This window comes from Festucalex cinctus, chromosome 12 (assembly GCF_051991245.1).
Source record: "Festucalex cinctus isolate MCC-2025b chromosome 12, RoL_Fcin_1.0, whole genome shotgun sequence".
Classification (NCBI taxonomy): Eukaryota; Metazoa; Chordata; class Actinopteri; order Syngnathiformes; family Syngnathidae; genus Festucalex; species Festucalex cinctus.
In genome coordinates, this window is record NC_135422.1 from 6,583,405 (window position 1) to 6,600,030 (window position 16,626).

The 16,626-nt window shown below is 39.2% G+C and overlaps 2 protein-coding genes across 3 annotated transcripts in view; one reads left to right on the plus strand and one right to left on the minus strand.

Annotated features, from left to right (window-relative positions):
* prox2 (prospero homeobox 2) lies at positions 1–16,291 on the minus strand. 2 transcript variants are annotated; one of them, XM_077538724.1, is made up of 6 exons: positions 16,129–16,291; positions 13,726–13,877; positions 10,900–12,433; positions 8,015–8,120; positions 4,697–4,891; positions 1–795 (listed from the first exon to the last, which is right to left on the minus strand). In XM_077538724.1, the coding sequence occupies exons 3-6, from the start codon at positions 12,396–12,398 to the stop codon at positions 628–630; spliced, it is 1,968 nt and encodes a 655-aa protein (XP_077394850.1). In that variant the 5' UTR covers positions 12,399–12,433; positions 13,726–13,877; positions 16,129–16,291; the 3' UTR covers positions 1–627. The 2 variants fall into 2 exon arrangements, with proteins under 2 accessions (XP_077394850.1, XP_077394851.1); XM_077538725.1 differs by lacking the exon at positions 16,129–16,291 and adding an exon at positions 14,971–15,047.
* Positions 15,560–16,626, plus strand: part of dlst (dihydrolipoamide S-succinyltransferase) — an 8,440-nt gene continuing 7,373 nt past the window's right edge. The window contains exon 1 of the mRNA XM_077538726.1: positions 15,560–15,733. Within this exon, the coding sequence (XP_077394852.1) occupies positions 15,671–15,733 (63 nt within the window). The 5' untranslated portion in view covers positions 15,560–15,670. The remainder of the gene's footprint in view (positions 15,734–16,626) is intronic.

The window sequence follows — 16,626 nt, forward strand, 5'->3', positions numbered from 1 at the left end:
TTTAATTCCAGAATCATCCATTACAATGTATATTACTGAAGTATCTGGGGTTGATTGTACTTTACTTTGTCCACGATAAATTATTTAGCGTACAGCAAAATCACAGAACATTATAACACTAACAGCATAAGTGCTTTTTCTCCCACCTCACACAGCAATGGAAAAAAAAAACATACAAGTCTCAATACAACCATCTAAATCAGGATCAAGATCAACTATGGGTTGATAAAGGGATGGGCATAATCAACAACTCAACTACTTTGTGGTCAAAAGAACATTCTTAAATAACAGTTAACTTCTTCCATAGTTGATTATGGAAATATAGTCCACACCAATTTGATTTTGAAAAATAATTTTTGTCAACAAATGGCACAACTACAAACTCAAAAATGCTCTAATTGTACTGAGGCAGAAGTAAACACAAGCTGTATAATACACCCAAAAAAAGCATTAATAATTCATTTTATCTGATGCAACAAGAATATTGACACCCTAACTAATCATCTAACAACTACGTTTCACTTCACTAGTAAAAAGCACTACAAGAAATGATCAAAATACTCAAGTGACTAACTTTCCCCCATCACCAGTTCTTATATCTGTCATCACATGTTTTCCCACGTTGGCCTACAAATAGGAGGACGTCTTGAACTCGTCTGGGACGTCACTGTCCAGTTTGCAGATGACCTTGTAGATGGCCTTTTTCCAAGAGGGGTCGGAGTCTTTTGCCACAGAAATGGCTTTGTAAAACTCGTGCAAAGTAATCTCAGAAACCTCGAGGAATTTGTCTGGAACCTGCAAAAGAAGGTGGAGAGACACTAATGATGGTACAGCTACAGAGAACAAGGCGAGAGAAATTTGGTCATAAAATGTTCCAGCTTCTCTGCTGGCATAGGAGCACAAATATTTGTAATCAATAAATAATAGTTTTCGGACAAATTAAGTGAAAATGAATAATTTCCTGCAACACTCTTGGCAAAATATTAACTAATTTACTCCCAAAAACATATAAATACGTTCTTTTTTTTCTTTTTTTTTAAATATTACCAAACCATGCTCCCAAAGACGTATTTACACGTTTTGGCTTCGATGCAGCCTCTGAACTGGAGAAAATGCTTAAAGCCATTGTACCATTGTAGTTATTACAAAAACGGCCAGCAGATGGCATCAGAGTATAAGAGATCAAAAAGCTCTTTTCCCCACTATTTTAAACAAATTTGTGTAATGATGAAACTTAGCCATATAATTGACGCAAAATGGAAACAGATAGAAATATACTTTTTTTTTCCTGATGAAAGAAGAGGCTCTAATCTTTCTTTTGGTAGATTCCACGTTTTTATAGCAATAGGACACAATATTCTATGGGCGTTGCAAAATCAGTCAAAATCCAGTAAAACAGAAAAAATGTCCTGGGAGTGAATGAGTTAACTTATGCTGTTCTAAAGTTGTTCACTTTAGGAGAGTGTGGATATAATAATCAATTAATTGATTAAAAATTCTAAAAAAATGTGTGAAAGTGATTGATTGATTAATCCTTACTTAACGGGGATGTCAACCCAAAAAATTATTTACGATAATATATTCTATATCTAGCCTCAAAAGTCTAAAAACGATATTCCTATTAATATTGTGTTTGTGAAATATGAATTGATCACTGCTGCCCATATTTCAAACATCACATGACCAAACTCGGAAAACAGGTGAGATGTGATTGGTCATTACGTCATTTTCAGTTGTCAGCAAGTGGCAGAATGTCCGCCCCCTGAAATGGATACAAATGTGTGGATTTGCTGCTTAATTCATAATCCACAAAAAAACAAACAAAAAAAAAAAACAGTATTAATTAAAATGCTGTGTTTAGACTTGTGGCCGCATACAAAATGTTATTGTTAAAAAAAATAAAAATAACAATTAGGGTTGACTTCCCCTTTTAAAGCAGTTGAGGCATCCTTAAGTGGTTTCAGCTGTAAAGAAGAAAATGACTTCAGTGTTTTCTGTCTGATAATTAAACATAAAAAAAGTGAATTAACTGTACTGTATATGTTTTAGACTAACATACTCTCTCAGAGGTGTGCTATGTAAATTCAATTTACTTACTGTGCTTACTGTTAAATAAAAAAAAAATACTACTACTACTACTACTACTACTAATTATAATAATAATAATAATAATAATAATAATAATAATAATAATAATAATAATAATAATAATAATAATAATACACAGTAGAAGCAATAATTATTGTAACTATAATAACAAAATAATGACAAACTTATTTTCAAGATTATTTCTGGAAATACATATTCTGTATTATTATTATTATATTCTGTGCCCTAGTATTTTCCACATTCTAAAACAATTTTGCTAATTTTCCCCTTAGTAAATCAGGGAAACTTGAAATTTCAATCAAATGTTCATCCCAATTAATTGTTAGGCAGACATTTTTCCTCTTTTTATTTTCTTTTACTTAGAAATAGTAATTAAAACTGAAACCCGATAATTGAAATACTGATGCGACAACCTGTTCTGATTGTGAATTATTTACACCCAATTCATTTAGTCCCAGCAAACAAACTGTTGAAGAGGTTAATAAAAGATGTATATAATGAAGGACAAGAGTTGATAAATCTAAGCACGGTGTTTCTGAATCATTGTCAGCACTCGCCTTGTTTCCCATCAACTGGCCAGGCGGTCAGCACTAGTTGTTGGCATTAGTTAGTTTTCTTTCCCCTCATCTCCCGACACAAAAGCGTCCCTGGGAAAGGAATGTCTTCGTCCCCAAGGTAAAGAAAACGGTCCCGTCCCTTTCCCACTCAGTGGCCTTCTGCCTCGCGGTCCACAGCGTCTTTCTCAGCATTCCGCATCAGTAGCAATCTCGGCCTCGCTCAGGCGGACGGGTCCTCTAATCCGGAGTTGTTTTAGCGGGATTTTGCGGCTTCCTCTTCCCACAGTGTGATAAAGCATCGCTGGAGTTTGGATAATGGCGGCGAAGGCTGGCAAGCCACAGGTGCAGTGTGACACACGGGTCAGTAGGAGGACGAAGGTGAGGAGTGAGTCACGTGCAGGAGCTCGGACATGGCTCGCAAGGTAGCGACGAGGATGCTGATGTGGATATTCTTTATCTAATATCTATTCTTTTTCTATACATACTTCAAAATTTGAATGATTTTGATCATGTATATCCTGGTTGCCAGCCAATCACAAGGCACGTATAGACAATTACCCCGTTTGGCAAAAACTACTAGAATGTTTGATAAGCGATCAAATGTGTTCCTTCTCAGCACATGACATCCTAAAAATGTCCTCGTCTGCTTTTAGACCTTGGCTTAGTTCTGTGTCGTGAAAGGAAATGGAAAAGTTACAAACACAATTTCAAAACTGGTCTGATGAGATGACAAACCCACGTTGAATGAAATCATAAACTCCCTGGCTGTGTTTGTAGTTTTCGTGCTCTCCTTTTGTATCCTTTAGTCTGTCTCGTTAAGTTTTGTGCTCACCTGTGCTCGTCAACCCGGTCCCTTGTGTTATCCAATCAGCTCCCTTAGCCACGTGTGTCTTTTCCAGGTGCCTCTCGTCTCGTTAATTTGTTCGTATTTATGTTGCATTCGACCAAAGTGGGAAGTCGGATTTTTCCAATTTCATACAAGGAAGTAGGGGTGTTAAAAAAAAAAAAAAAAAAATCGATTCGGTGATATATCGCGATACTACATCGCGCGATTCTCGAATCGATTCAATAATCGGCTGAATCGATTTTTTTTTTTTTTTTTTTTTTTTTTTAGGATTCACACCTTGAGCATGGAAGAATGTTATATGAACGGAACATTCAGCCTCAATATTTTATTTCAATGCTGTTCAAACATGAAACAAATTACAACCTCTATAAGACTGAAATTTCAGATAAATAAATAATACATTTTCATATAAATCTTACACTCTACAAGCTTACTGATTAGTATTTTCTAAATTTGAATGAAAAAAAATCGCAACAATCGACTTATAAATTCGTATCGGGATTAATCGGTATCGAATCGAATCGTGACCTGTGAATCGTGATACGAATCGAATCGTCAGGTACTAGGCAATTCACACCCCTACAAGGAAGTATACACAGGAACGCCCCTTGAAATCCGAGTTGCGAAGTTGGAATACAAAAAAGGGCCCTGACTTCACCAACTGGTTCAAATCTGATGTGGCTCGACAATGGCGAACCCGTAGAGACGAAAACAGTGAATTTCAAAACATAATTTACATGATTATTTATTCATTATAACATGAATGAAGTTATTTGAAAAAGTAACTACGTAATCCAACGTGATTTCGACTGACTGTGTTAACCAGAACAACAAACAGGCAGCCATCTTTGTTGTTTACATTCGGTTCGAACACTTTGAGATTCCAAGTGGGACATATCTGACTTCCTACCTTCCTCGAATGCGGCATGTTCTCTTCTTTCTTTCAATCCTTGTTGTTGTTTTAATCTTATTCTTGGACTTAGTTGATTTTGTGTTTTGAGCTAACTCAAGTAGCTTGTTTGCCTTTTTGTTCTTGTTTAATTCATTTTATAAGTAAAAACCTGCCTCACCTCCTTGTTTCCCTACATTTGGGTCCTCAACTCTCACGGAAACCTGATATTAGGCTGAGGTAATATAGCATACATTATAAAAGACAAATTATTGACCAACAGGCAGTACTTACATGAAAGTCATTGGCCTTGTTGTAGTGCATGTTGAGCGCACGGAACAGCTCCGAGTCTCTGCTGACGGTGATGTCTTTGACTTCGCTGACGCCGTCTACGATGGCCTGGCGGGCAAACTTCTCCATTTGGATGTAGTAGAACTCTCTGAAGTTACTGAACCACTTGATCAGCTGAGATGTGATGCAGCGATTGAACTGGAGACAGGAAAAAAAAACTGAATGTTTCAATGAGACCTTTTTCTCACTATTAGCTTTTAAATTAAATCAATTTGACGTGTGTTAATTGAAGGCTCTCGCAATAATTGACTGCACTAACTTGCGTTCAATACCTGTGAGGCAAAATTACAGCTCAAGTCTGTCAGCTTATTTATACGACACCCAAATTACGCTGATCTTTTCCCACCAATGTCCCGAGTAAAAGAAAACACCTGCCAGGCCCGTGTGTGTCTAAACGCTGTCTTGACATTAGTCGTGTTGTTCTATCTCGTCATCCAGAAAGATGAGTGAAAGAGGGGAGAAAAAAAAGCCTAAGGGCTGGGCAGGCATCAAAGACGCTTCTTCCCACTGGTGTGATGGGTGTGAACGTGACACGGTAAGGACACAAGGAAGCTTCCCTCTCGCTAACTCGGGCTGATAGGATGGAATCAGACATCGGGATTAGGCGCTCTTTTGTCCCCTGCCACTTCCCACCGCCGGGTTGTATGCAAGGAGGAGACGTTAGCAGGCCGTCGCCACAGCATCCTCCCCCCTGACCCGGGGGGTCAACGTAGATAGGGAGGCAGGGGCCCAGACTGAGGGGCCAGAAGAAGCATTACGGAGACATTTGTAATGCGGCGCGGGTGCTGTGAAAAGAAACGACGCAAAAGACAAAACGGACGGATGTCGGGAGCTAAGAACAACTAGAGACACAAGACCGAGGCCAACGGGATGTTGTGTTTAGGGCCAGCAAGTCTCTAATACCAACTCTGTTGACACTCAATAGCAATGCCTTGCCTACAGAGTCCTTTGTCACTCCATTTGCTGACTGGAGTGGCTTTTTTTTAAAACAGAGAATAGCTCTGTATCTCCCTTTGCCCCCAGGACACACTAGCAGCTCAGCGGCTTTGTTATTTAAACCCTCTGCGTTTTTGTCTCTCTCCTCCGACACACTGCGGCTCTTTTCTGTCCCAAACACACACTGACGAGTTGATACCGGGAGTTGGACGCAGGAGAAACGGTTCTAGAGGTTGTTAAGGGCTAGATCAGTTCGGTCCTCGAGAGTCCCGATCCAGCCTGTTTTCCATGTTTCTCTCCACCAACACACCTGATGCATGATCAGGATCGTTAGCAGGCTTCTACAAAGCTTGCTGATGAGCTGATCATTAGATTCAGCTGCGTTGAAGGAGGGAGAGATGGAAACCAGGCTGGATAGGTGCGCTCGAGGACCGAACTTGATACTGATTATTAACTCATTTGCTCCCAAAGACGTATTTATACATTTTTTTATTTTTTTTATTTTTTTATATTAGAGCTTACAGAACGCTTTGATGCAGCCTCTGAACTGAAGATAATGCTTGAATCAATTGTAGTTGTTACAAAAAAGGCAAGCAGGTGGCAGCATAGTATAAGAGATCAACCAGGGCCATGTTGCAAAAAACTCTTAACCCCACTGTTTTATACAGATGTTTGAATCATGAGGAAATTCCAATGCTAATTGTTGCAAAACGGAAACAGATAGAAATATACTTTTTTTTCCGATGAAAGAAGAAATGCTAGTCTTTCTTTTGGTAAGTTCCATGTTTTTATAACAAATAGAACACAATATTCTGTGGGCCTTGCAAAATCAGTCAAAATCCAGTAAAACAGCTGGGAGTGAAGGGGGTTGCTTCATTCAAAATGGCTGGGAGTGAATGAATGAACAGTCATGGGGGCCGATAACCGATATTTGGAGTAGCATTTCTTAAGTTAGATGAAAAACTAAACATGTAAATAGTGCACTAATTTTTTCTACAGTAAATAAAGTTTCCACAATTTCAACATAACTGAAATGTTTGACTTTTTTTTTTTTTTCTAACAAAATAGTGCATTTTCAGCCACATATCTTATAAAGTTAATAAGTGAAATATTAAATAAATAAATGCATTAAAGGTTCTGTGAAGTTAACTGTGAAGTTAAGTTAAAGTTAACTTGATCTCTTCAATTTACATCTCATTGAGCGGCAAATGCTTGCAAACGTAGCAAATGTGAAGTTCTCACCAGGGTTTGTGAAGGGTTGCAAAAATGTTCATGGAAAGTGAAAAACTGTCTGAACATGTTCAAAATTTCTTTACGACAAGAAAAACTGTTAGTGACGATTTAAAACTGGCTGTGAACATCTTTGTAACCTTTTATGAGCCATGATGAAAACCAAAAATTTGTTATGTTCACAAAATTTGAACCTATAAAGCCTGAACCATGAAATATATGAGAGAAAATTCTGATTATTTGGCAATAGAGTATTCATTGGTCCTTTTGAACAAACAAACATTTTATTTTTTATTTTTTTTAAATCAACTTCTACATATGACTTGATTTGTGTCATATTTGATACATGCGGTCACAATGCTTTACATTTGTACATCTGGTCATAATGCTTTAAATTTGTCAAAAATATAATATTAAATGGACATATCAAAAATATTAGTAGTTCCAAAAATCAGAATGAGAATAGGTGTCTCTCCTTTCTCAATTGGGGCGATCTTACAAGGTCGCTGGAAAAGCACTCAGCTGGGTGACACTGCCCTCTAAAGGATTATCCATGCAATGCATGTGTCAGATCATATACGCCAGGGTTTTAATAGGAAAAAACATATTATACTCATGAAATAGAGGGCTCAAAAAGTGTCTATATTGGTCCACACTAAATATAGTTTAAAAAAAATATTTTGAAAAATAACACTCTTATGACACCATTTAACACTTTAGGAGTTAAAATCAATTGCCAAAAATGTAACTCTGAAATTGTAACAATTCAAGTTTTGCTTTGTATCGGTATTTCAAGGGATGCTCAAGGTATTTCAAGGTCGACTTGGCCACCCTCTTGTGGTTGTTTTACGATCAGATACTAATAATTAGAGGAATCGAAAGTTGCCGTTAATTTAATATCATTTTAAAGAAAACTGTTATATTAAGATGTATATGTCTTACTTTAAAATGACCTGTCATTGTTTTTGTGGGGGAAATTAAACACTAGTGTTATCAGTACTTGGTATTGGTATCGGTGACTACTCAAGAGTTGAGCACTCGTACTGTTGTGTTATTTTTTTTTAAAGTGGGATCAAACATATTAGCGTATATTACCTTGACATCAGGGAAGAATGTCTTGAGGACATTGGAGCTGGGGTAGCGAGTGTAGAAGAACATCAGCTTGGCCTTCTTCAAGTGACTCGGGGTGAGACCCTCCTGGATGTTCATCATCACGTTAAGGCAAACGCACGGACAAATGGTAACAACTGTGCAGTGCAAGGTGATAGCGGAGCAGAGTGTTGTGTTGCATCAATCTTCAGCCAAATTCAATTTGGCTGAAGACTAGCTCGAGTCAATAATGACCCGAACATGTGCTTATTGGCAAAACACAATTACGAATTAGATTAGGGATTTTTAATTAGCGAGCAAAGCACTTCATGGCTGGCTGTTAAAACCAGAGGAGCTAATTTAAAGACAGCATATGTCGCACTCTCGTTTTCTTAAAAAAAAAGGTTCGAGGCAGTTAAGTTTGTTCTTTTCCAAGTTTTAGATTCAAAATATATATATTCAGAGGGCTCAACACAACAATTTAATGAGTACTATTTCTATTGGAGTTTTTCCCCTGTGGCATTGAAGATATTATGGAGCATTTCCTCTGTAGTCCGCCAACATGCCTCAGGTCACAAAATTTCTTCATCAGGCCACAACATGATACATTTATTAGAAAAGTCTACCTTTGAAACAGAGATGTGCGGATGAAAGATTAATGTGCTATTGTTCAAAGAGAAGCGCTCGAAAGCTCAAATAAATCACTATCCAATATTTCTCCAGTATAAGGTAAACAAGATATTTGGACTAAAATAATTTCCTCCATCGGATATAATAAATAGAATCAAACTAAATCAAAGTCATGTGATCTACGCATCTTGTCTCACACTGATCTTCTTTCAGTGTTTACGCAAGTCAAAGCTGCTGCTGTCATCTTGTGCAATTGTGCGCATTCTGACAAAGGTACACAATAACACATACTCAAGACAAGAGCTCAAGTGTTATGGTTGGGAGGCACTTGTGGCTTCCACCAGCACTCAGATGTGACCTTTTCTATGCACCCCCATCGCTATGATGATGGAGAAATAGATCCTGCACCTTTTCAAGTATGAAAAAAAAATAAAAAATAGAAAAGATGCTTCCTGAAACAGAACACGATGCTTTCTCTGCCTTTGAAAATTCGGCTTTTGTTCCTGGCAATTCTTATCAAAGCCTTGTATTCCTTTTTAGTTGTCTTTTTGTGGACTTAAAGTCATTACTCTGCTCAGATTAAAGAAGATGCAGTAATTTTCGATGGTGGGGGGGGAGCGAGATCAAAGAAATGAATTCTCCTTGAAGTTACTGCCGCTGCCCATTCTAAAACTGACCAGCGAGTCAAAGCTCAATTATAGTGAGAGTATAGCGAAAAATCATAAGACACCGCCAAACATTGTGTCAATATAACAATAATAAATAGGGTTCACTTGATTGACCTGACTCTTATTTTTTTAACAACACATTTTTTTCAAGAGATATTGTGGGAGATATGCATACAAATTGTACTGTGCATTCATTTTTATCACATTTAGTACGATCTCAGATCTCATAATTTCTGCGCTTCGATCCAACAAAATTACCGAGCGCAGATGAGCCTGTCTAGAAAAATAACCCTAAGTGTTGGATTAGGAGTCAATGAGTTAAATCTGAGTCATTAAGAAATCCCAAGTGTTTGAAACGTGCCGACAATGAAGGATATATGATACAAAACTAATCCTGTGACAAAAATGTGTGGCTTGTTGAGGGGATGTTGTCTTTGACGTTTCTCAGAACAAGTACTCATCTCAGATTGCTGCCGTACTGCTGTACAGCAATGACTCCAGTGTCCAATCAGACACCAGTCTTAAAATTGATTTTCCTTTGAAAAGGGAGGTGGAATCACCAATTCACACCCACTTGTGACACCCCAGGTCAAACAACATGTTGTCTTCATAGCCTATTTTATAGTTCACTAACTGGCCACGATGCTAATCTTAGATTAGGGGTCTCAAACCTGTGCCCCGGGGACCATTTGTAGCTTGTATGATATAGTTTGCGCCCACGTACTTGATATGAAAGTTTACTCACTTATGGGCTATCATAACTCGGGCTCATGATAGCATTTGAATTGGAATTCTGAAGTGACAACAAGTAAACAAGCCTGCCGTAAAGAGAAAAATAAGGAACAAGAACAACCAATGTGACCGAAAATAGAAGAATGTTTTTTGTTTGTTTGTTGTTTTAGCACAGGTGCACCCAATATGCACAGAGGAACCAATCTTGTTCACGTTCTGAAGAACGTTTAATGGTCTGAGCTGTTATTAATAAAGACAGAGAAGATTGTATTGTAATTTTTGTGTCTGCATGTGTAGAATAATTGATGCAGACACACCACGACTCTCTCCAGCGGCCCTAACATAAATGGAGGCAGAGACCCCTGTCAGCTAGCTAGAAAGCTAGTTAGTTAGCTTCCCAGCTAGATAACTAGCTAGCTAGATAGATAAGATTAAATTAGATAGATAGATAGATAGATAGATAGATAGATAGATAGATAGATAGATAGATAGATAGATGCACAACGTCAAGCTAGGCAACAAGCTAGCGCATGTGAGACTTTGTTCTCTATGGCTTTGGTCTCAACTAGTTTGCGGTTTAAATAACAACAGCTAAGAGAGGCTGAGCTTCATACATGCAAAACTCAACAATGGTATAATTCATTCAGCCAGCATTATTCTGTTCACTTCAATCATAACAGGTTTCCAGAATGTTTACCGTTAAATTCTCTTATCCCATAAATGTCCATCGCTCTATCCATTCTTTTTTGTCATTTTTATGACTGAATTACTTTCTCATTTGTGTTATTTTAAGTTTAAAACTACTTCTCCTACCATGTGTGAGCAGGGACTCTATCGCAATGGCTACTTTGGTGAAAGGATATGTTGAGAGACATGTAGGGGTTTCTCTCGGCCATGCTTTGCAGCTCGCCACACTCTAGTTTGACGTGAGGGAGGCAGAGAGTGTCGACCGTCACGGGCCCCAGGGCGGAGGGATGAGAGTGGTGGCTGAGGTGACTGGGTGTCACTTTGGATCTCAATGCGATGGCGTCCCACGGTAGATCAACCGGGTCTGGAGAGGTCCTGTCCATTGAAAGGGGTATGCAGTGGAGACCACCAAAGTTAGAATGTGGCCCGTACTTGAGAAGGTGCTCCAGGATCTGACTGTCATGCAAAGGGGCACTGTAGTTGAACTGGAATGGTGTCTGGTGCACAGGGTAGGGCCGCTTCACTGCGGAGGTGACCGAGCTCAGAGGTGTCGTCACTGGTTTGCGAACCACCAGTGAGAGTGCTTCTGTCTGGTCCTGGTTTGCCTCTGAGTTGTCGTAATATTCCAAAGAGTGGGGCTTGGTGGGGCTGTCTTCAGCCTGCAGGTGCTCCTGCATCGAACCATCTTGTTGGTTCTTTCTGCCGGTGCTCAAGCTGATCTTCACCTCTGGAGATGGGCACATTCGCTGCTGAGAGGACACATCAAGTCCTGATGAGGACGCCTTGGTCAACACACGGTCCACACAGTCGTTCAAAGCTCTGGAGAGCTCCTGCTTCAAGATTTCCCGAAGATTCTGACTCTCTCTTTGGTGACTAACTACTTTTATTCTGTCGCCACACTCTGAAATCAGCCTGCTCTTCCTCTCGAGACCGTCGTCAGCGCCCGTGTAGATGCTTTCCGTCGAGGTGTGACAATCAGCGGCTGCCTTGTCGTCATGATCTGCACCTTCCTGCTTATAAACTTGAAGGAATTTTTCCTGGAGTTGGCGTAGAAGCTTTTGCATGCTGTGGAGCTGCTCTTTCAGTTTGTGACACTCTTCATCATCATGATCACCTCGATTTTTTCGATTCGCCGGCCCTGCGATGCTGTGCTCCTGATGCTGAGGTAACCGTTGTTTGCGTTTATTCTCCCGGTATGCCTCTCGAGACTCTCTGGCGTCTCGGGACTCAACGTCGGGTCGCTCGCTGTCCCCGTGCGGCCTCTGGTTGGGAGAGCCCGCCATCACCCTGATGATGTTCTCCACTCGGGCTCGCTTAGCTTGGAGGTGGTCCGGCGTGGGTGGCTCTCCCTCCGCGTTGCACCGTGTAGAAATGTGGCAGTTGGGGGAGGACGCCTCCGTCGCGCTGTCCTTCGACGACACGCTGCTGCGGTCCTCCTGACCAGAGTCGGCGGCAGTAGAGTTGGAAATGTAGAAATGGCTTTCATCAAGTGCCCTTTTGCTGTGCACGGTCTTCCGGAGAAGTTGCGATATGATCGAGCCGTTGGAGTATGAGGAAAGTGGCTCGTCGTAGACGTTTCTGCGTAAGCAAGGCAGCAGCACGCTGTGTTTGTCATCCTCCAGGCAGCCTTCATTGGAGTTGTGCACATTCTGGTCTGGAGGGCTGAGGTTCATGTTCGCTAAGGTCTACACTCTTTTCAAATCACAATCTGAAAAGATGTGGAACAATGAACACAATTAAGTACTTTCTAAGTCATAAATACATCACAAGTTGCAAAAAGAAAAACAACCCTGACATATTCAAGAATATCTTGTCATTTTTCTGTAAACATAAATAGAAAAATCCCTAAATGTTTTTTTTGTTATTGTTGTCTTTTTTTTTTTTTTTTTTTTTAATATGGCTTTAAGAATCTGGACCAAACACTTCCAGATTTCTTCACATTTAACCAGATATTTTTATAAATAAAAATGTAGCTATAATTTAATTGAATCCTGCTTGAACATGCAAAATGACTGCTGCACAGAGCAAAAAAATGACAGCAAAAGCTGTCGTATTTGCAAGATAGAAAGGAAGCAAAACCTTGATCGGCAGCAGAAAGAGTTTCTTCCTTTTGATCTTGTGGCCATAACGCAAAGGATAAAAGATTGTATTGTACACCTTATATACTGTAAATTATTTACATGAGAAATGATCATGATTACTCTGTTTTTGTATATGAACAAACGAACATGCATTCACTCTCTTTTTCCTTTCCTTTTCATTGAGTCCTCTCTCTGGCTTTAATTTCATTTCAAGTGCATATGTATATTTTACAAAATTAATCATGGGCCATAAGTGCATTCTTAAAAAAAAAAAAAAAAAGCATAAGGCAACTGGAATTGATGGTATTTTAAAATTACAGTTTCATTTTGTTATTGTACATTGCATGTGATAATGTTTGTGTGGTTTATTTATTTTTTTATTATTATTTTTAGTTCAGCTTCTTTTAACATAATTTTGTGTAGACAAATAAAGCCATTAAAATACTGCCATTGTCATTGTCCTATTTTCATCAACAAAAAAAAAGTTACAATGAAGAACACTTTTTAGAAAACAAAAATGCTGAATTTCTTTATAGTATAGTTTCTACAATTCAATAGTTCAAATTCAAATGATGAATGGGAATTGATTATTTTGCTTATTTTATCGTAATTCTCTATGCAATGATTAATAACAGGAAAAAGGAGTTAACATAAAAGTATTTGAAGTTTAAAAGTCATGAATTTCCAAAACAAGTGTCGTAAATCTTCACCAGTTAAATTTTAAGAAATGACTTTTTTGGGGAAAAATTGTTTAAACCATAAAAAACGGAAATGTGTACTGTGATAGAATTTTTAAACTTGTGACCATTAGCTTCTGAAATAGAACAATAAAACATTGAAATGCACGTTTTGGACACCACTTGGGTGCAAGAAAAAAAAAGAAAAGAAATGAGTGAGTGAAGTGACAGAGCCCCCTTACCTGTTGCCGGACTGGTGGCCTCACGCTCTCTGTGATGTGAGCAGTGCAAGAGAACAGATGCATTGTAGTGCCCGAGGAGGCGTGACCGTGAACGCATCACTCACGAGGAAAGTTGAGTGACAGCCCGCGCTCGCGCTGCTGGCTCCTCGGACCTGCCGAAAAGCGTCATGCACGCGATGCGAGGGGAAACTGATGGTTATACACAGTTATTTGTTTACAAGTGGTTAAAAAAATAGACCAAAGACTAGCCCGGAAGTGGGGAAAACTGCTGTGTATAAGGACCACGTTGGACATAAATAAATAAATAAATAAATAAATAAATAAATAAATAAATAAACATGTACCCGATCAGAAAAAAAAAAATGTTAAAATGTCGTTGTAACATAAATTATGTAAATTAGTTTTAATAGTAAAATGATCATTCATGGTCATTTTTGCACAGTACTATATTTTAACTGTAATTTATTTAACGAAGCATTAAAATTCATTACTCTTGGATTTTAGGTAAAATGGTAGCTTCATAAAATAATTCCTACACCATTTCAAATGTTATTATTATTTTACATTTATTTATACATATTATGCATAAGTGATCCGCAAACTACCTGATGAAGCCAACATTACAATAGCATTATTTATTTATTATTTACATTAAATCAATTAACAAATTATCATTTTGTATTAATGACTGTTGGCTGTTGACCCGGTTACCAAAATTTTGTTATATGACAGATAGGCATCAGGCAAATAAAACAACCTTTCTCTTCCACTGGCCACTTATTTATTATGGGATGTAAATTATAGCCCAGGAGGAACACACGACATGCTGTTCTTTAACTGGCCCACTGAGAAATGACATTATCAAGTATCATTTAATATTTTTTGCATTATTTTAGACGCTGTGTATAAAATATGTGGGGTTTATTAATTAATGTATTTGGTTGAATAAACAATATTAGTAAAATAGTGAATTTGGATTGCTTTCAATAAATAATTGATTTATTATAATTATATCCATCCATTTTCTTGACCACTTATTCCTCACAAGGGTCACAGGGGGTGCTGGAGCCTATCTCAGCTGGCTTCGGGCAGTAGTCAGGGTACACCCTGAAGTGGTTGCCAGCCAATCACAGAGCACACAGAGACGAACAACCATCCATACTCACAAGTACACCTCGGGACAATTCAGAGCGCCCAATTAACCTGCCATGTATGTCTTTGGAATGTGGGAGGAGACGGGAGTACCCGGAGAAGACCCACGAAGGCACGGGGAGAATATGCAAACGCCACCCAGGAAAGCCGGAGTCTGGACTCGAACCCGGATACTCAGTATTGGGGAGGTGGACGTGATAACCAGTCATCCGCCCTAATTATATTATTTATTTAAAAAAAATAAAAATAAAACCTTCAACTACGATATGTTAAAAATCAAACGTGAGATTCCTTCCCGTGTTGTGATGAAACCCACTGCTGTTCTAGGCAGGACACGCCACATTGAACGCTGCAGGCAACGTGGGCAGGTTCCGCAGGTGAAAGCAGGCCACCAATGTATCACATTTGTATAAAAGAGTCATACAAACAGCCAATTTGTTTGAATTAGGATTACAGGGTAGGCTGTGTTTAGTAAGAGTTCATAATAACGCCGCCACACTAAAAATCGGGTAGTGCAGTTCCCGCCGGCACGCAGTTGGGCGTGTTGTAAGAAGATGTAGCATCCAATCGTATTGCAGTGCCCCCGTGACTATAGCCAATCATGTTGCAGCAAGGCGTTTCCTGCCTAGAATATCAGTGGGATTCATAATGACTGTGATAGTGGAAGAGACCATTCGGCACAGTACACCCCTCTTAATTTTGTTCACTTGGTTTGCCCTGCAGCGCTTCCTCCATTCCCGTCGACAGCTTGACCCGCTCCCCTCCGCTGACAGGCAGCTGTCACACGGCCAACATGTTGTCCCGTTCCCGGTGTCTCTCCAGGAATATTGGTCGCTCCCTGTCTGCGATCCGCCAGGTAGGCCAAAAGGCATAAGTGCGACAGGAGGACGCTGCTCTCGGTTTGAATCACTTTGGGCGGGCGTTGGTTTCTCCTCTGTCATCGCTAGCATTAGCTTTAGCATTAGCCCCGCAACTGTAGGCCACGGAACAGGCCGTAACATTGTAAGCCAAGGACAATATGACACTTTGCCTTTTAACTATTATGTGCTCTCCGTCATTCACTTGTAAACATTGTTATGCACGGATGTTGTATGTATCGCACTAAATGGTTTGAATTCTAAAAACATCGCGATAGTATTGACGTTAAACTTTGCATTAGTCGTTAGCTAGCAGTTGGATGCTATTGTCAACTCACCTAACTTGTTATTTTGTAAATTAGATTGAACTTGCTTACTAACCTGATAAACGTACCTGGATATGCGTGTCATATAATATTTCATTAGCACTCTCAATGTTCCGAAAGTAGAAGTGAATGTAATCAAAAAATTGAGTACGTTTAATGAATAATAAAAAAAAAAGTTAGCTGCTTAGTTCTTACACTGTCGTTTGCAGATCACACGGATAAACCATATAGTGCTTCATGTTAGCATGCAAGATTGATTGTGTCAGCAGGAGCATCGTGTAACGTTGAACCTTTGACCCAGGATGCTATTCCTGACGTTTGCTCCCATTGCCGGTAGTCTCCCAACTGTCAACCCTAATAATTGCTGGAGCCTGTCACTTTCACACATGACAATATTACATTTTGTCTTAATCCCTGTACTCATCTTTGCATTTACAGTCGTGGTGCACCGATCACAATTTTCCGGCCGATCATCGATCCCAGATCTTTTAAAAAGTCGATCGGTGCACCCCTACTTTACAGTCAAATCTAACGTAAAAATTTGCAATTTATTGACCTACTGGCAA